We start from the raw sequence: 20,454 nt of genomic DNA, 5'->3' as shown, positions 1-20,454 counted from the left end.
CGGCCACAGAAAGCCCCATCCAGTCGGTTCCTTGGTGGCAGGTGCATTTAACTTCTGCCACAGACACAAACACAGACGCTGGCACACCAGCAAACAAGTGCAGACAACAATGTCGGGACGATGGCCATTTGGCTTACAGGGCATTTCAGTTTCCACTTGTGATTCCATTGTTGTCCGTGTGCCACTGTTGCATACACCCAGCCCCAGCTCAACTGTCACTGCAGCAGCGGCAGAAGGACTAAAAACTATTATCCCGACGACCCCTCCTGGCAACAACTAAAGGACCCTGGGTCCCGAGTCCTTCCTTCCTCCCGCCACCGACTGACGGCTCACAGTTAATAGCTTTCTCGCCGTAATTTTTACGGCCGCGCCTGCCGGCTTCTTGATTATGCAGCCGTCGCCAGATCTATTTAATTTATGACAAAAGTTGATTATTTAAAACTTCACTTCCAGCCGGGGAAAGTTTCTTCGCTGCATTTTTCGACTGCCTCACAATTGCACTCAATTAGCTGGAGGCTTTGCAGAAAGTTATGTAAAGCGGATTAGCAGGCAGTGAAATGACAACTAGTGGAAAAGTATTGTCCAAAGTTCTGGCAAACTGCTGATTTGTCCAGAAAGTAAATGGAAAGCTAAAACTTATTTATGTACAAGTCCTTTAGTTTTGCTTTTTATCAACGTTTTAAATACCTAAACATATAACAAATAAATGGTAGATTACAGAAATATAACATGCCTATATGTAATCTCAGGTCTATGAACTAATGGTTATTTGATTTGCCCATGTCACCAGCTTGGCATTCATCAATTGCATACAAAACCCCTGAATTATGTATGTATAATTCCTCAAATCCCCGGCACTTATCGACAATATGTTCCACACTCGACCGACAACCAACTTGATTATCCCAATAACAAATACGTTTTTGCCGGCCCCTCGCAAATAAGCTTCAATAAATTCAATACCCATTGCCCCATTCTCCTTCCATTTTTCGTTGGCTTTTCTATTTCCTGGCTATCCCTAATAACACAATAATGGCCTCGATAATGAGAGCAATTTTTCCACGACAGTCGATTGACACATTCATTGTTCTAGGCTCTATCCAATCATTAATCATATTTTCCCCTCAGCAAGAGTGGCTTTATTCTCTACGATAATGCCGACAATTTCTCATTTTAAGTTTTCAGTTGGGACTTGGAAAAATTTGCTTATAAATAGTCTGAAAGCATGCTATTCGCTGAAACTTTAGTGTTTAAGGTGGGGAGGAGTGGCTGGGGGAAAAAAATGGGGCGGAGAGCCGTTCAGGGTAGATAGATAAACTATTTTTATACAAGACACGTTTTCTGCGATGAGATGCGGGCGATACAGGCGAGTGAAATACTTCGCTGCTCCGCCTAAAAGTATCCAATCAAGTCAAATAACTTGAGTTGTGGGTTCTGGCAAAATGGTTGTTGGTGAAATTTATTGTGGTTGTTGTCGCAGTGCTTTTTCAGTTGTTGTGGTTAAATTTAGCTTTTGCTAGTTTAAATTTTCAAATACACAACCAAAAATAATAAAAAGGATAGAATTAAAATAATTTGAGCTGTGGGTTCTACCAAAATTGTTGTTGGTGAAAAGTTTTGTGGCTGTTGTTGAAGTTAGTTTATAAGTCAAAGACTTCAACAATTCCAGCAACCATTATTTCAGATCCTATTTTCTTTTAGTGTAGTTGTTACGCTGGTTGTTGTACTAGTTTTTTGTTGTTGTTGAAGTTCTTGTTGATTTTTTGCCATTGAGTGAGCGCCAAGCTTCCTTGTTTTATTTTTTCTACGCTTTCCATTTGTTTCTTTTCGCAAGCGTTGCTGTTTTTGTGCTTCGCATAAAGTGGACTCCAATGAATTCCTAGACGCACTCACACACCCACACTCGAGCACACTCGTGCACACATACACGTATATCCGCACTCGCACGCCTTAAGTTATGCTTCACGATTTTTTCCGCTGCTCTTCAGCTTCGTTCCGTGTAATTTATTGAAACACATCCATTTCTCGCTATGATGTGAGCATCAACAACAGGAACAACAACCACAGCCATCAGAAACACGCCCACTTTATTTAGCCAGTTGGTGTTGCTGCAGTCTGCTTTTTGTTTCCCATGAAGTTGGTTTATTGAATATTTATATGCAAATTGAGCACAATTTTCGTAAATGTACGGTTTTCTGTTTGCCCTGTTTGATTATTCATTTGTAATGGAATTTCATATTTTTCTGTAATTAATTTCATGGATTTATTATGGGCTTGTAAAGAGCTCTTCGTAATTTATATCAGCGTTTATAGGATTATGTTTATGCGGGATAAATTATTGTTTGAATTTATTAAGAGTAGAAGTTGGTAGGTGTGAAGCTTTTACAGGTAATCCATTGGATTAAATTCAACGCATAATATTACATTTATAAGAGGATTTATGGATTTTAATTTTAATACATTAGTGTTGATATTAATTCATAGGAAGTGGGTATGTTTCAATTCATATTTGTTGTATTTATAAGTTGCTCATTTATTATGCTGAATATTGTAATTTGTTTTTTTAAGGAAGTATTTGCTTTAAAAATCTACTTTGTTTTCTTTACTATTTATTTTTTTTTCTCCGCTTGGTTTTTCCCTTTTTGTTGAACAACATTTTGCGGCTTTTTGCCACCCTCACGTTTATTGATTTACAAATACGGCGGAGAGAGAGTGAGACGGGCAGCATGGGCGAGCGAGAGAAAGAAAGGGGAGCAGGGCAGGGCAATGAGCCGCCGCAGACACAAAACTTTAAATGCCGTTTTGTGGTTTGACTTTGCTTGGCTTTTGGCTTGTTAGCCCCACTAAAAAACTTCCACACGAACACTCAATTAACTCAGCAGTTGAGTAAAATAATTTCGTACTAAATTACAATTTTGTTGGCTTTTATTTGGGTTTTATTTGCCGGATTCTTTTACGCGACGCGCACACAATGCAGAGAAAGCGTGAATGGCTCTACGGGATTTAGTCGGAATTGGATGTGGATATAGAGGAGTTTCACAACCGTTTGTACGCAGTCAGAGCCAACGAATGTCCTGCCGGGCTTTTCGTGGAACTACAGACCCCAAAAGCGGACAAAGAGCCCAATAAGGGAGCGAGAGAGCGAAAGTCACGGCGTAATTTCAACACGGAACCGCTTTTTGTCGAGCTCTCCAAGAGAAAGAGCGGCAATCAGCCGACCAACAACCCCCAAATGGGTAAACAAAAGGTGAGCTGCAAAAAAGGGGAGCGTCCCGGGGGCCGCAGGGTGGGGAGGGGTTGTGGGTGATAAAGCAACCCCAAAGCAAGTTTACTCCTTATGCACTGGAAGAATCCCCAAAAGCTTAACAATATTCTAATACTCTTATACTTTTATTTAAATATACTTTAAGTGTAAAATAATACTGTGCTAATCTTTTTTTATATTCTTTTTTTATAAAGAGTATTTATTAAAAAAAATATATATTATTCAATGTTTGTAAATTATGAATTCATTTCGTGAATAATAAAACAATTTATTTTTCTATACTTATTTAAAATAAGTCACATACAATTTTTTTTTTGGGAAGCCGACTAGAAATATAGATTCCTTACAATGACTACAAATCACTTAAGGTTCACATCACTTTTACTTGTATGTGTCTAAAAGTATGCAGGGAATAAAGCATATTGCTCAATCCAAATGATTTGAAAATTGTTGCATACTTTAGGATACTAAAATTTCATTTACATGTGAACTCAAATCCTAAATATTTTTGAAATGCGTTTCCTTTTTGCCACTACATACACTCACCACCCAGTGAAACTCTCTTAACCAAACTTTCTCCCCATTTCTTCTATGTTCTCTGTGCTGCTGAGCTCGCCGGCATTCCGCCAGATTTCTCTGGCCGCTCTCCGCGTCTACTGGCATTTGTTTTGCTAGGGTTCCGTGGGGAACATGCGCATTTCGATGCGATTTCGCCGGAAGACATTCAACCTTCCTGCCACATGTTGTGCGTACGCCTCTGAACCTTGACAACTGATAAGGATTATTTCTGCACAGGGTTGCAGCAGCACCCTCCGCTTGAAAGGACAAGATAGAGTCAGGCAGAGCGAGAGGGAGGGCGAGGAGATTGAGCGGTTCGTTGTGCCATTGATGGAATTTGATGTTTATGTTATTGTGGCGTTAGATGTAGATTTTCCTTTATGTGCTGCGCAGTCGGGAAAAATGCTTGGTGTGCATTGGCCTTAATTAGTTGAAGGAAAGTATGAGGGAAAATGTTGGGTGGCGGTTGAATGATAAGAAAGCCATTTATGGGATTGTCGGCCAGGAAACTAGTTCATAATTAGCACGAAGGATGTTCTCGTCATTCACAGAAAAAACAGCTCAGTGCAATGCAAATATATAAGTAAGATAAGATTATAATAAGATAAGATAAAATAATTTGTTTTGTAACAAAATGTATGAATGGAATACATTTTTTTAAATATAAGAAAATGTTACCTAAACAGAATTAATTAAATTCGCTCTCTAAAATACGAATTAATACGAATTTTACAAGATTGTTCTCTAAAGCCTGAAAACAGCTCTCGAAATATTCATGAATTATTTAAATGTACATAAATGTAAATTTCTTGAGGCCTGACAGAGTCTGAAGAAACCACAACTTCATTGTTGTGTCCTCGGAGAGACAACAAGTGCAACCTTTTTAATGAATTTAATTAAAATTCATTAGACAACGAAAATTGTTAACGACTAACATTTCGGTCATATGAGATGCCCAGAGAGAAAACGCAGACGGAGAGGACACAGACACCAGGAACAGGACACGCAGACACTGGTGTTGGCCCAGGACAATTTGCGTAATGAGTGAGTGCATACGGTCCGCACCTTTTGCTCCTCTCGCTTCCTTCGTCCTGTCCTCTTTTTGCAGTCCAGGACTGGAATTTAATTTTTCTGCAGCCAAAGGGGGAGCACACGACTTGGCTTGGCCCCAGAGGAAGTCTGGGTAAGATATGCCAGGACACCCAAGGGCATTCTGGGTGACACAAACACGCACGAACCAACCAGGCCACACTCACACACGCGCAGGCGAACACACTTTTTAAAAGTTTTCCCAGAAGCACCTATAACCTGCAATGTTTAGACAAATTTTCCGCATATTTTCGTTGCACAAAAAAATGTTCTCCGTGCTCTCAACTATTTTAGCGAAAATAACTTACACGGGCTGAAAAAGGGGGCTCAAAAGCCGAAGCTAAAAGTCTAACAACCATGACAATAATTTCCCTTAATGCTTACTTAAATCCCACGAACGGGAAAAGCGGGGGCGTGGCACAGTGGGCAACCCGGGTGCCTTTGTGTCATAAAAGGTCTGAGGTTAAGCAGCCATAGGAGAGACTCGACTCCGCTTCACTTCACTTTTTTGAGTAATTAAAAAAGAAACAAGACGCCGACAGTTAAGTCTCGCGAATGGCGACTCCCTGATACCCAATAAAAAAGCATTCAAAAATATATAAAATCAAGCAGGAGGAAATTGTACGGCAACACTTAAAAATGTAAAGGTCTAGATAGAGTCATAGATAGTCACTAGACTCGAATGAATTTAAAGGCTTATAAATAAAATGGGAACAAAAAAAAACCATTGAAAATTAAAGATATATTAAGGCTCAAATTTAAGACTAAAGTGCCATTTCGAACTTTTAAATTTAGATTTTTAAGAAAAATTTACCCATTTAAAAATAAAGTGACAAGTAAACTAAAACTAAATTGATATCTTTTTTATTTTACAGACCGTTATAAATTTTAAGAAATTTTAGGGTTCTGCAGAACATGGAAAAGGAAGTAGTTTTTAAATAATATAAAATAGGTTTATATATTTTTAAACTAAAATTAAACAGGCTCATAAAGCTCCTACAGCAAATGCTAATTTCCACTTCAAGGCAGGGTATCAAAACCAACGAACTTCTTGAAAGCGCAGACACATGCCAGGAAGCTATGCCAAACCATTGAAAAGAAAGCGCCCGGCCTGGGGGTAGCACCAACTTTAGATAAAGAAAGGGGCTTTTTGCAAGAGGGTTGGGAAGGGGTGGACTGCCTTTTCGGGGGTGGGGACTGTAAGGGGGGCCAGGCCTATTAAAGCGTGTAATGGCGTGAAGCGGGCGTGTGTAGCGCCAAAACACAAGAAAATGGGGTGGTGGGCGCTCTGTGAAGTTGAAGGCGTTTGCCGGGCGAAAGGCTGCAATTAAAGGCAATTTGGGCGCCAGAAAGGGGGTGGTGGGGGGCGGCGTGGAAAGCCACTGAGCCTGTGCTTGGCCGACTGAGTGCGTTGTCCTTTCAGATAATATGCTCCCTGCGAGTTGTTGCTTTTGCCGGGTTGTTGTGGCTGTTGTTGGCCAAGTTGCAGCAACAGCCGCTGCACTGAAATTGCATGTCAAAGACAGATTTACGAGCCAACCTCAACGCACACACACAGCCATTCGCCCTATCCTCTCCGTGTGGGTTGGCATTTTATTTATGATAAGGACTTTGGGGTCATTTGGGTTGGCGAAAAGTTTGTGCGACTTGTGGCCCAAAAACGGGTGGCAGGAGGGGCGAAAATAAGGTGCAGCTGGAAAAGCGGCAAGACAGAAGGGCAGAACAGCCAACGAGATAATGAATAATGGTTTAATTAAGCCCCACTCCACAAAATACGTAATTAATTGGAGCTCTTTTCTTCACTTCCCACTACTGCCTCAGCCCCTTTCACAGATAATAAACTAGGCCTGGCTATGACCCGCTTTTCTTGGAAATCCTAAACTGTTTTTGAACAGCAAATTGAAATACAATGCCGCCCGAATGGTCATGTTTTCAGTTTGGCTCCGCGCCAACAGTTGATGGCACCGGTGAGTCCTCAAAACCTTCAATGCTAAATGGAGTACATTTCCGCCAACTGCCAAAACTTAGAAATAGGTATGAGGCGGACAGGTTCATCCATAAGCAAAATATTTATAATATTTTTTGTAGTTACCTGTTTACTAAAAACATGAAATTATATTAAGATAGGCCTAGAAATAGTTAAAATCTATTATTCTTATCCTTTAAATGAAATAAATATAGACAACCATTATCTTTGAAGTCTGAGTAAAAAATTTAAATTCAGCAAACCAAATATTTGACTTGGATTTAAGCATGTTTAAAGATATATCAAAACTCTTTCCTTTCAAAAAGTTTTTAGACATTTATTTATCATTCATAACGCGACTTACGTCTTTTTAAGTTTTTTACTAGACTTTTCCCCCAATTTAATCCAGCGAAATATAAAATTTCAAATTCAAACAAAAGAACTCTGTATGTGCAACTGCACAGCACACAGCCAGTAGAAATAACTTGCTGCAAGCAACTGTTGGAATCTCCATTACAAAAGGCCCAAACAGCTGCCTGCCCCAAACCCCCCTCCCACACACACCCACACAACCGGGAAAATAAGTCTGAAATGCACGTACAAATAGCCAGGAGATGAGAGAACGTGGCGGACAAGTTACAAATGTTTATGACAAACCAAACATCATAATAATGTGTAACAAGCAGTGCAGGCAAGACCCCCTCCCCACCTCATGAGCCGCCTTTATAGCACTCCACATCGCTGAAAATCCCGGCCCAATCCCAAGGAGCATAAAAATATTTCAGTTAACATCCGGACGGCTGGCTGGCGGGCTGGCTGGATGCTTTCCCATTTTCCCCGCCGGCTGCCTCGCTTGTCAATTACATGTCAACTGGCATAAATGTTGCATGCCGCTTGCTCGGCTGCCACATTAAAATTCCGCAGAGAGAAAGGCAAATAAAATCAAGAGAATGGCAGAAAAATCTCTCTGAAGAGCGCTTTTTCGCAGGAATATGCTCTTTGCTCAGTGGCTGTCAAACCGCGCCACTCTCCAAGACCTGAAAGTATGCAATCATTTGTTTAACAAGCACGCGGAACTCTCTCTCTCTTTTGTCCCCGGTCTTTGTGTGGGTATTTCTATGCGGGTGTGTGTGTGACATTGTTTTGAGGGCAGACAATTTAAAGAGGAGTTTTTCGAATTGGAACCAACCGGCTAGCGAGGTTCACGGCCCCGTTATGCAAATGTTGACAGTCCCCTAACCACACGGCCACCTCCCCGCCACTGGGACCCCTAAAACAACATTCCTCTGACTGAGTTAGCAATTTTAAGTGGCCATCCGTTGGTGTCTGTTGCTGTTTTCACTGCAAAACTCATATGTCTCGCTTCCCCCCCTTTGCTTTTCCATTTCCCGCCACTTCCACTGCTCCTCCTTGCATGCATTTTGTCTCGCCCGGCGGAAATTTGTTTGCACCGAAGTGATTTCTGGGGTTTCGAGGAGCGGGGACTTCGGCAAAGGAAATGGATCCGTGTTTCGCAGCCATCAGCAATCTGCAATCCCCTCGGCTGCAGAGACACAACGGCTAACAAGGCCTAATGAAATTTCCATATGTGAGCCAATTTGCAGAAATTCGTTCGAGAATTAATTGACATTGATGGGCAAGTGAAGAACTATTTGCTGAAGTTTTTATAATAGAGGAAATTAAACGAGACTAATCGAATGTGAAATTGCTTTAATTTAACTTCAGAGATAGGTCTTATATAGAGAAATCTTCAAAATGTAACCACATATGGTAAATAAAAAAAATGCACTCAAATTTAAAATACTTTTTTTAGGGACCAAAGTTATTTGGGTCCTTAAAATGTGTTGATCTTAGAAATCATAAAGATATACATATAATAGTGATATTATATTATCATATCATCAAATGTGGCTACTAGATTAAACATCGATTAAACATGACAAATCAACAATACATCGTTTCTTAAAAGATTAAATATATTCATGGTCTAATAGTTGTCCTTGTCAAACCCGCCCAAAAAGCCCCGAAATATTCAAGCCCCCATTCTCTATCGAAGGACTCACCTTTCTCCTGCAGTTGCTGGCGCTTTATGTCGCCTTTGAGCACTTCCGCCGTGTGAACCAGTTCGTTGAGCTGCGGCTTTTTCATTTTCAATTCACGCAGAACTTTCTGTGAACAGAGGGGAGATATATGGTAGACATGTGAGAAAAGTGGATATGGGTGTGGGGTGGGATGGGATGGTCATATGAGTTTCATGCGGCGCACCTCCTGCTTCTCGATGGCCAGTCGCACTGCATCGCCATCGTCGACGAGCACGCTCTGTATCTTGATCATGTTTTGTTCCCAAGTCAGCCAGTCGGAAATTTGCAGCACCGACTTATCGAAGCTGCCGGCCAACGCTCCAGTCCCGCTCGGCTCGTTATTGTATTCTGCAGGAGGAGGAAAAAATGGGACAAATTGAAATGGGTTTGGAGAAAGAAAAAAGTGTGGGGGGGACTTCTTGCTAATTAGCGTGTCCTTTCGTCCAGACCCACACACAGGGGATTGTTTGTCACTACCACCGTTGATGGACTACTCATTAAATCGCACCAGCTGCGGTTTCGACTCTTCCTGACTGACCACTGCTTGGTGGCGTACTTATCGGGGTCACTGTAGCTGCATATTGAATTCTAGATTTGCCCTCTCGTACCTTCTCCATTTGTCTGCTTTTCTTTCTTTCTTTCTGGCGTTTTTCCCACTCCTCCACTCTTGACTTTGTTGCACATTTCAGCAAAGGGCAAGTAAATGAAAAACTATTTCAATGAAGCAAAAGTTCTGAGTGTCTTGGTTGATAGCTGTACAGTGGAGTAAGTACGACTGGGGCGAACAAAATTATATTTGTATGATATAACACATGCAAACGTTTCTAATATATAAAAAATTAATAGAAAATTAAATTATATTTTCCATGATATGTAACATTAATCAGATAAATAAAACAAGCGATCGTAATATTTAGAATAATTTATGGAGTGAGTATGATTTCAGAACATGAAATTCTATTTCGATTAATTAGGGATTGTAAAATCATAAGTAATGTGTTTATTTTAGCTTATTCGAAGTAAGCCGTTTGAACAAGAGTATATTTTTTCAATTCTGTGTTAGAGAAACTCAATAAATCAAAAAGAAATAAACAAAAAAAGTAAAAAAAATACTTATACCATATTTAACTAAATTTTCCATATTTTCTCCTCATTATTTGGAACCCCTATAGAATCTCGAACTGATGACAAAGGAATGACAACGCATAACAATGGACTAAGCTAAAAGAGAGTGGAGTACATAATAATATTATTCCACCCCTCCATCGAAGTTCGTTCCCCTCGCAGTATTTTCTCAGCTTTCCCCTAACTTTCTTCTATTAAATGGCAATTTTCAATTGCAGCCCATTCAGAGCAAACCATGGTGCAAATATTTCAGAACTTGAAAAAGCAAAGGGGAAACACTTGAAATACTTGAGCAAAAAAGAGTCGAAAGGAAAATGTAAAGAAAAGCTTAGGTAGGCGCAGGGAAAAGGAAGGGAGCAGGTGGAAGGAGGCGGAGGTCCTTCTTCTGACAGTTATGAAAGTTTCTACAGGCCTGAGTTTGCCAATAATCCGTGAAAACAAAACCAAAACAAACTAAACTAAAAGAGAAGGGACACATTGCCTTTTTTCTTTTTTTCAGTCTGTTTTGGCTTGTAGTTTTCGCAGTGTCCCTCGCAGGATTAGGCCGGTCTGCCAGGACAGGGGATTTGGGCGACAAATGCCAAGTCCAAGGAGGACAGCTAAAACTGGCTTGGCCACCAACGAGATTCAGGACTCAGGACCCAGGACATGGGACACGGAACGCAGGCCGTGTCAAGTTGAGGCGTCTGAAAGCATTTACAGTGAGTGAACGACTGAATGGATGAGAGTTCCCAGCTCACAAGAAGCTGTTAAGCAAATATATACACTAAGGCAAATTTTAAGTAGGAGTGTGGTATCCTCTCAGGCAAAATAAATTAAATGTGTTCAAAAAATAGTAGTACTAATATAAAATTAATTTTAAATTAAATTGGTACATTAGATTAGGCGGATGATTACCCGGTAGAAGAAGAAGGATATATATTCTTGATCCAGATCACTAGCCGAGTGATTTTTTATGATTGTTACCACCTATTTTTAAAGCAAAACAACAACACGCAACAACCGATTTGCTGCATGTATGTCTCCATCTCTTTCGCACTTCCTTTAGCTTCCTTCCATTCTTGTTGTCTAATATTTTTAAAAATGCTTAGTCAAAATACTTGGCATAACTTGAAATAATTTAAAGCACTAACGATTCGTAAAATATTATAGTGGACAATCAATTTATTCAATTTTTTTAGAAAATTTTAAATTTTTGTTTTTTTTAGTGCATATTTTTTCCCCTGGAATGGAATAAAAAGGAAACCAGTAAGAATAATAACATCGCTGACAACCACACACATGGTGAAGTAGCAGTGGAAACACGTTAAGTGTAAAATTTCTTTTCACTCATTCTGATGAATGCTCGAGGTAGGCTCCCAGAACACACACACCCCTTTGGCTTTGTGTTGTGGCATTCACGGGACAGGTGCAAAGTGGTAGAAAATATCATATAAAATAAAAAATAAAATAAAGCACACAGAAAAGGAAAAGCGCTGATAACATTCCCTCCATTTTTCTTCCTCTTACACGCCCACTTCCACCGCTCAAAGTAAACGGGCTCTACCAGGAAAATGTCATAATTCATTAAAAGCCAAAGAAAGCGTGAAATTCTGGACCCCTCCCTGCCCACACTTCCTTTCGCTTGTCACTCAAATGGGAACCGTCTTCCTTTTCCCTGTTTTAGGGAAAGTCCAGAAAGGACTTTAAGCAAAACACAGTGACACCTTGGCGGAAACGAAAGTCGTTTTAAAGTTTCCATTTTATGTGATGGATGACCTTGTTGGGTTTTTATTTTGTGACGGTTTATTTGGTTATTTTTATTTCGGGGAAATCAACTGGCTTTTGGTTTTACCTGAACGAAATCCGTTTTGGAGCTATTATTGTAGCTACAGGTTTTAACTTCTCAAGCAGTCCAATAATTAGTTTTATACGGTGCACTCTTCAGTTGATATTTAACTGGTAAGTTTTAGCACAGAGGGATTTATATTTCAACTAACTTGTATGGTTTAGATTTCCGTAATATTAAACATTCTAAAATAAATGTTTTTATTTCGCACTACTCTCTTTTATAAATTATAGCTTTGTAATAAAAATAATATATTTCTTTGTATGACTCTCTTCAAATGATCACTTCCACATTAGAGACTTGTTTACTTCCTTGCCGCTGAACGATTTATTTTAAAATGCTTCCTTGTTTGTGGCCAACAGCTGACTAAAACGGACAAATCGCAAAGCTTTGATAAAGCTAAGGACGAGTGCAGGATGTAAGCTTGAGCAGAGCTTTGAGTTCTAAATAACTAAGCCCAAACCAATTGCATCTAAAGGATACTTTCAAATACTTCGACAACTGATCTTTCAAATCTCTTGAGAATTTTATTACAAAAAAATATGTCCTTGGTCAAACCGACAAAAGCAGAGAGTTCTTACCTGCAAAATATTGTAATTTCTTTTTTGCCTACTAATGAATAAAAAATAAATTGAATTCAGCTTCATATGCAGCGCGACCCGGGCCGCCCGAAATCCACGACGGCGCTCTTTATTTTATAAAATACAAATTTCTTGAAAATAAATTTAAATTCTAAAAAAAAGGTTTGCGTCTAGACTAAAACATAAGATTCCATATTTTTCTTTAACAAACGCCATCTATTGGAATGACGAAAGGCGGAAAATAGTCGTGTAGCCGCCAGCCTGTGTCATGCTGTAAGCCATAGCTCTAAAACTGTAAGACTTGAAAAACCATCCTATTTTCCTTTTGTTATTTGTCGTTTACAAGGGAATGTCCACTAGAAAACCAACAAGTTGACACTCAAAAGCACACCAATAAAATATATCACTCTTTTGTTAATAATCACTAAAACCCATAAACAATGAAAAAGTCGCAGGAAGAGCTGAACAAAGTACCCAACGTCACGGGCATCGAGCCGCCCACCAATTCAGTGATGCAAGGTAAAAGTAAGAGGAAGGAGTTCACTCCGTTTGCAAGGATAAACAGACTGAAGTTCAAGTCGAGGGAAGCGTTACCAATCTCTACCAGGGACTACGGGCTAATGCGGTCTACGAATAAGTCATCGACTCCATTTCCTCGTGCCGACCAGGGTGTGGATGCCAATTTACTAAAGGCTCGCCTCAATATGCGTCGGGATTACCAGAACCGACGACCTGATCCATTCTCCAAGCTACCCAAAAGGACAGACAGTCCCAGTATCAGCGACGCGGAGTCCCATGATTATGATCAGTTATCCATGCGCCAAGCCTCAAGGGTATGTGTGACCTTAATTTTAAACTCAAAAAAACTCGAAAACGTTATATTAAAATTATTAAATAGAGCGAATAGTTAATTATAAAATCAATCATACCCTACAATCATTGACCCTTTAGAATTATTATTATTACGATTTCGATTTATCTGTAATATAAAATTTTTAAGTTGTTTGACTAAGTCACTGCTCGAATATTTTTTGAAATTTTTTGAACTTAGATACCTCTTTTTCCAGCCTTCGGTCAGCGTTTTTCGTCGCCAGTCGCTCACCAAGGATAATTACAAGGAAATACTGTCCCTCGGCACCCCGCATCCCAAAAAGGGCGTGGCCCTAAATGCCAAGATGCTGACCAGGCGACTGACCGACATAAATGGTCAGCTTAAGTTGCAGCAAGTGCCTAGCCAACAGTCACCTCCAAGTCCACCTCATCGAAGTCAGAGGCCGAGGAAAAAGAAGGTCCTAATGTCGGGAAACGCCGAAAGTCTGTCCTTGATGATCCCCACCAAGGACTCGCCGGTTGGGGAGCTGGTCAGTCAGAGCTTGAGCCGGCGGTTGACCCAAATGGACTACGATGCCTCGCAAAGCTCGTTCAGCGGGGAGTTCCAGGAGCCGGAGCTGAGTTTTGCGGAGCGGCGGAGGCTGTTTCACGAGGGCGAGTTCACCATCGCAAAATACGGCCGGAAAATGAGTGACGTGATGATGGCGGCCCCGGAGGCGACCGAAGAAGTGCTCGACAATAGCATGCAGTTCGCCCAAAGGGCCAAGGAGGAGCTCGAGACCTACATGAAGTCGCAGGGTCTGATCAAGATCTCCAACGACCAGGTCACCATGACCCGCAACATGCTCCGTGGGTCAGTGCGAGCAAGCCCAACGGGATCGTCGGAGCTTCCTTGGGAGAGACGTTTTAAAAGCAAGTCAGATAAATCTGTCGAGCCCGTAGGCCAAACTGATTCGATGTATCTTGGCTAGCAGGATTACCGGGGGATGCTATTCGAGATGCTTTGGAGCATGTATTGTGAAAAATTTTGGTCAACTTCATTCACTCAATACATATTTTAAGCTCACAGTCTCTCTTTTTTTTGGTTTGAACAACATTAGGTAGAATTTTTTAGGTAGCCAGATGAATAATATTACTGGGAAATTTAAATAAGTAACATTTATATTATTAACACAATTTTACTAACTTAGAAATTTCTGTGGGTAAGGACAGGAAAATAGTATTTTTGTAGATTTTGGATTTTTCCCCTTCAACTTCACTACCAACAAAATCTACTACATGTGGCATGCGAAATATTCAAGAACATGTGTCCGCATCTGTTATGAAAACAAGAAAACGGGGTCTACAACATGGGGAAAGCCACCCACCTCCTATGGGAGGTAAGTCAACACCAAAAACATTCACATAAAATGTCAAAAGTGCCATTGACATGATACATTTGTTTTCTGGCTGCCTTTTTCCTATAAAAATATAAACACAAAACGGAAATAGAGTAGGTTACAAAAAAAGGAAAAACATGCAGATACCCTGTATGCTTTTTGTATATGAAAATTATAAAGATCAATGATAAACTTTTAACAAGGGGATTTCAGCTTTGGAAACATTTCTTGTTAAAGTGCTTATCAAAACTCGAACCGCAAAATGTAAATCAATACACAGTTCAAATAAAAGTGCACAATACCCATAACACAAACAAAATTACAATGCGGAAAAAAACTTGTACGTGCTGTTTCAAGAGTTTTTGCTTTTGGATATACATTCGATTCGTGTTTTTTTATTCGACCAATGCCCTAATGATTTTGCCCGCGAAAGCAGAGACAGTAGATGGATGGGAATGATTATTAAATTTCAATAATGGAATTATGGCTATGCGGATTGAAGCACTAGAAATTCAATTGTAATTATAATTATTAAGGGAAAAAGAGAAGATCCCCCATCAGAATGAAAGACTCGCTTATATACTAATCTGATTATTGTAATTAAATATAAATTCACAAATTCGAATTTCCATTGCGGCTATGTCGAAATGTTAATCAGCATTACTGACCTTATCTAATTTATTTGACTAAACCCATAATTTCCCCTATCTCACTCACATTAAATTGCGCAATAAATGTGTAATTGCCGATTAAATAAATGATTGTGGATTTCCACACAGCCTGACAGCCTTCAATAAAATACCTTCTGCTAGGATAAACACACTCGAGTGGCCCTCATCCTTTAAGTTCAGCCACTGGACCAAGTCAACTTTGACTGCTTGTCTACATTTAAGCAGTCAACTCGAGCGTAAACCAAACAATTGAAAGCCATCCAACTTGCCGACAATCAACAAGAGCATTACCCGGCATTTTGGGCTAGAAAGGATGCGATATCTCTGAGCTCCCGAAATAAAAACTATTACAAACAATTGAGGGGGCGAGCTTACCCGAACGACAGCTGATGGTGGCTGCGCCGGATGCATCTGGTCGCTCCTTGCCATTGGAGATTCGGGGGCCATTTCTCAGTTCCGTCAACGAGAGCTCAATGGAATCCGCATGAGCTATCAAATTGTTTTTCGTCTGCAAAAGGGCAAGGCAGCCGGAATGTAAGAGTTCAATGGGAGGCGAAGTGTGTGGGCAAACCTTTTCGATTTCGTTCATCATGAGGGGCGTGACCTTCGGCATCTGGGCGTTCTTGCCGATGGCGCTGACAATCACCTGCAAGTCGTCGTGTCGCTCCTGCAATAAAACATATAATATATTAAATTTATTCAAACTAAACTAATAATGTTTTTTATACGAGCAATTACTTTTGTTCAAAATTATTACTTGTCATTTTGAATTTTCAAAATTTCACACAACAAAAGTTTGATGCAACAATGCATTCTAAAAATAAATAAGTACAGGCATGCGGCTTGTTTTGATGCCAGAATTATATATTAAGCATTACAAATTTAAGTTATCTTAAAAATGCAATAAAATCAAACTGAAGGAGTGCTTCATACCATAAAAAACAATATTTTATATGAAGGTGTAAGTACTGAAATATATGCTTAAAGAACAAAAACGATGTTCATGTCATTTAAATACAGCTGAGCCCTTGCACAGGCTGAATATCCAATGGTAATGGAAACCTCTTAAGGTAAGGCATATAAAATGCACTCGATACTCTTGAGGTGCGAGAGGTGAACAATAAACAGCAGGCTTTAAGCGGAATCGGAAGCCGAAACAAAACACATACACGAGCGAACAAAATGGCCACCGCTGGGGAAAGGAGCTGCTGCCAACAGCGATTGGAATTCAATTTCCACTGCAATCATGCAGGACTTTCTCTCCCTGGGAAAAGAACAAATGAAGGCGGTGCGGGAGTGTGGGTGGGTGGGGCTGGCAGGGGGTGGGAAAACCCTACCACCTCTTTCACGGCGTTTGTCAACCAACAGAATTGCATTTGTGGGTGGTCAATATAGCGCGATGCAAACTGTTGCAGTTGCAGCTGACGGACTGATTTTTGCCGCTGAATTTTCGCCACGCGCCAAACTGAATTTTCCGCAATTTTACAATCAATCACCGGTCGAGCAAGGACACACACTCTTCAAAGTGAAAAAATGATTTTAAAGCTCTGCAACCGCTGCCCAAACGAGACGGTACGCGACTGAAGTGGCGCAAACAAAAAATGGAGGAAAATAAAAACAAAGGCCCTCATTTCGCCGGCAAAGAGAAGAATTTACATGTTTGCCCCTCTTCGAAATTAGTTTTCCCCGCGTTCTCTAATTTTTCCCCCAATAACTGGCTCTCTTTCCGATTCTCCGCCTCTCAGAAAATAAATACAAAATGTTGTCTATTTTTGATTTTATATTTCGCTTTTTTAGAATCACTGGCGTTTGTCGCAATGCTCGCTGGTGCCATAAAATCAAACAAAACGCTGAATAAATAAAATATAAAAATAAACAACAAATGATTGCAGTGATTAATGACTCTGTTGTCTAGGGATGGAACTTGTTGAAAATGTAGGATTTATCATATGCTGTGCAGCCAGGAGCGCAAAAAGTTGCGTTTTTTACTAGTTTCTTTCGTTTTGGGTAAATGTGTCATCCTGCAAAAGTTGTCACAACTTTTTTTCGTTTAAATTTGGAGACGTTTTCTTTAAAACTCCTTGTTGATTTGTATTTGGTTGCATTTGTCTAAAGCTATTTAAATGTTTTAACTTAATAATAAATAACCATAAAAGCCCATGTTTTGACAAGAAAAAATATGAATATTCCCACGCAAAATGTCACTTGGCATTAAACAAGTCATGCTTCTAATACATTGTATAATTTTACAGAAATATGTTCATAACTTAATAGGACATGACAACCTATCGTCCAACCCTTCATACAGACAGCATGCATCATCAGGAAAAATAGTCTCTTAAGATCTCTCTTGCTCCTACGATCTCTTCTGACCCACTGAATACTACGAGTATGATCGCTGTCGACCCTCGCTCCCCACCGCCCAACTGCAGGCAGATGTGTAACTGTGTCAGTGGTGTTTATTTTTGGTCTTCTAATGGACCCATTTAGCTTCTGCGGCCACTGCGTGTATATGCATCGAATTCTCAAGAGGGCAATTAACTTGCGGCAAAGGAAACGAGCGAGTATCGACGAAAGATGTGACGCCCTCCGAACATGTCCAAGCTAATGACTAATTGCGGCGATTAAATAAAAATGATTTGATGGTAGCTTCGCACAGGTAATTTGGCTTTGATTTTCTGCCACCGCCAGACGTTGGCAACGTGATTCTGGCCACTTGCCAGTTTTTTGGTCGCACTTACGTTGATATCCTCCATGCGCTTCTCAAGATCACTGCTAGACTTCAGATCGACAGACTTCTCTATGAGCACATTGATGCGACGCAGGCCCTTGGTGACCAGTTCTTCGATATTCACGCTGTCTAGTGGTGGAGCTGGTGCCCCACTTCCCGAGGTCTTCGATCTGTGGGGAGATAATCTCACTAATTGAGTCTTTGAAAAATCATTGAGTTTCATCATACCTAGCCTGCTGCACTTCCCGGAACTGTTCTCGCAGTATGATTTGGGTGCGCATCACCAGCCGGGAAATGCTACCCTGCCTTCCATGGGTTTCCAGAACCAAGGAGTCTCCCTGGGATATCAAGGTGGCTGCATCAGGTGCTATAAGAAGCCGCAGATCCTCTCTGAAAGGATTCACATGATTAGACTTATAAAACCCTAAATAATGCACCCTTTTGTCATATTGTTGTGAAAGCTAGATGTTAAATTTCCTTTACATAGTATTCTAAGCACTGACTCAATAGCTGGCTTATTTCTCATCTTCATGGTAATCATCAAAGCTCTATGAAATAAAAACTTAATGTTTATCAAAATATACAACGCACTTTACACAAGAATTAGTATGCATTTTTAGAGTGACCAAGCCACTGAAGTATACATAGTTCTTGTTTTAGTATTTTATTGCGTAATCACGATGAAGACCTGCCAACTCGTTCGGAAGATCTTTTTATAAGTTATTGCTTTTAGAAATTTTGTCAAATATATATAATAAATATAAAACTTACGCTTCGCTTTCGTGACACTGCTCGATCTTGGCCTTGGTAAGTTTCAATTTGTAGATCATTTGCTTCGCCTGCTTATCGAACTCCCGGACTCGATCATCCAGATTCTGGGGCTGCTGTTCACTGAGCGGACTTTTGAGCGTTACATTCGAATCATCCGACGGCGAGGGCATCGATTCGAGGACCTTGCTCAAAAACTGATTGGGCTTCTTGGTCGAGGGCGTCTCAATGCGACTCTGGGGGAGCAGGGAAACAAATATTTTTCGAGTTACGAATTAGTTAATTCCTTCAAGACAGTCGAGCACAATTTTTCTGGGTATTCCACCAAATTACCGTATCACTATCGGAGTCAATGGTTGGTGTCATTTCCAGCGAGAAACGCGGTATATCCTCGTCGTCAGAAAACACGAGAGGTTCAGCATCGAAACCGGATTCTTTGTCGGGACTATAGAAACTATCGCGACCGGGTGAGTCGGGTTCCAGGGCCTCCATTTCCGGCTGGAGTTGGCGCCAACGCTTGGGTTTGGAGACTTGCGTGGCCCGAGGAGCATCTGGTGTTTTGGGTTCCTCCTCCTCGGAGTCACGCAGGATATCGCGCTCGTTAGCCACGCGCTTGCGCTTCTCATCGAAGGAGATCCGGTGTTTCTCCACCCTCAGGAAAGGAGTGCTCGTATTACCAGCTGAGGGGCGCAGAAGATCCTCCTCCTGATCCGCCGAGTCTTCATCATTATCCGAGACCCTGGGCAGCGGGGAATCGTTCAAGGAGTGCTTGCTCTTCGATCGCCGCACTTCCTTGCCCTGGCTATCAACCCTAACCGAAGAATCGGAATCCTCGGAGAGATCCACAATCTGTACGGTCTCCACATATTCGGGCACAAAGGGTTCCACACTCTCCAGTATATTGACGGTATCCACGATTTCGCCCTGCTGAGGTTCCAGATCAATATTCTGCACTGACATCCTATCGTTTTGGATATTCTTCACCTTGATCTCCACAACTTGGGCCGGGGAACTAGGGGCCTTACGCTTGGTCTTCGCCGGCTTGGGCGGTGGAGACTTAGAGACCTTGTCGGGATTAAGGGAAATCTGGGAGAAGAGAGTACTGGACTCGGCCAGGCGGAATGTTTGAGGGGGCAGAAGATCCGGCAGGACTTGATCCGAGGAGTTCTCCACGCCCTTCGTTGGAGACTCTGAGGCACTGGTGTTCGTGGATGGGGACGGGGATTCCCCTGACTGGGGTGTCCTGGCTCGTCGTTGTCGCACTGTGTCGCTCACAACAACTATTTCCGTATCGTCGTTTTGGGGCGAGTTTGAGTTTCGCGCGGCAAGCGTTGTGGCTTCATTGAAACGCGTTTTCAACACATCCTGGACAATAAATGCATAGTTCGGTATAAATTACAAAGGTCTGTGGACTCTCATAAGCTAAACAAATGCATTTCTGAAAGCCCATGAAGCCTGTTATATAGGTATTTTACATTTAGGTACAAGTCTCCGATAAAAAAGCGTTGGTTGGTGGTGAGCGGTGGTTCTTGGTGGTTTCTTTTTTATTGTGGTGGTGGTGGTGAGCGGTGGATTGGAGGG

General features: G+C 41.0%; 2 protein-coding genes across 20 annotated transcripts in view; one reads left to right on the top strand and one right to left on the bottom strand.

Annotated features, from left to right (window-relative positions):
* LOC108031361 (dystrophin) overlaps positions 1 to 20,454 on the bottom strand; it is a 152,979-nt gene that overhangs the window by 108,864 nt on the left and 23,661 nt on the right. For 15 of the 19 annotated variants that reach the window (XR_006367355.2, XR_006367356.2, XR_001768547.3 and 12 more), the window contains 8 exons: positions 19,207 to 20,238; positions 18,877 to 19,109; positions 18,334 to 18,495; positions 18,116 to 18,275; positions 15,946 to 16,041; positions 15,750 to 15,882; positions 9,144 to 9,307; positions 8,942 to 9,047 (listed from right to left, as the gene is read on the bottom strand). Coding sequence is in view for 11 of the 19 variants with exons in the window: in XM_044091028.2 (XP_043946963.1) it covers positions 8,942 to 9,047; positions 9,144 to 9,307; positions 15,750 to 15,882; positions 15,946 to 16,041; positions 18,116 to 18,275; positions 18,334 to 18,495; positions 18,877 to 19,109; positions 19,207 to 20,238 (2,086 nt within the window). In the remaining 8 variants the exon portion in view is untranslated. The remainder of the gene's footprint in view (positions 1 to 8,941; positions 9,048 to 9,143; positions 9,308 to 15,749; positions 15,883 to 15,945; positions 16,042 to 18,115; positions 18,276 to 18,333; positions 18,496 to 18,876; positions 19,110 to 19,206; positions 20,239 to 20,454) is intronic. The other 4 variants (XR_001768548.3, XR_006367360.2, XM_044091025.2 and 1 more) reach the window with 1 other exon arrangement.
* Positions 12,822 to 14,390, top strand: LOC108031363 (uncharacterized). The gene is made up of 2 exons (XM_017104642.3): positions 12,822 to 13,326; positions 13,561 to 14,390. Exons 1-2 carry the CDS (start codon positions 12,934 to 12,936, stop codon positions 14,293 to 14,295), a joined length of 1,128 nt encoding a protein of 375 aa, XP_016960131.1. The 5' UTR covers positions 12,822 to 12,933; the 3' UTR covers positions 14,296 to 14,390.

Source organism: Drosophila biarmipes, chromosome 3R (genome assembly GCF_025231255.1).
Source record: "Drosophila biarmipes strain raj3 chromosome 3R, RU_DBia_V1.1, whole genome shotgun sequence".
Classification (NCBI taxonomy): domain Eukaryota; kingdom Metazoa; phylum Arthropoda; class Insecta; order Diptera; family Drosophilidae; genus Drosophila; species Drosophila biarmipes.
The sequence above is the reverse complement of the archived record's forward strand: the minus strand, read 5'-3'. Positions and strand labels throughout refer to the sequence as shown.

What these genes read in the sequence shown, in the direction of transcription:
- LOC108031363 (XM_017104642.3), top strand. Translation starts at nt 12,934, where the DNA reads ATGAAAAAGTCGCAGGAAGAGCTGAACAAAGTACCCAACGTCACGGGC. An exon ending in CCATGCGCCAAGCCTCAAGG is followed by an intron (nt 13,327 to 13,560) that starts GTATGTGTGACC and finishes CTCTTTTTCCAG; the next exon opens with CCTTCGGTCAGCGTTTTTCG.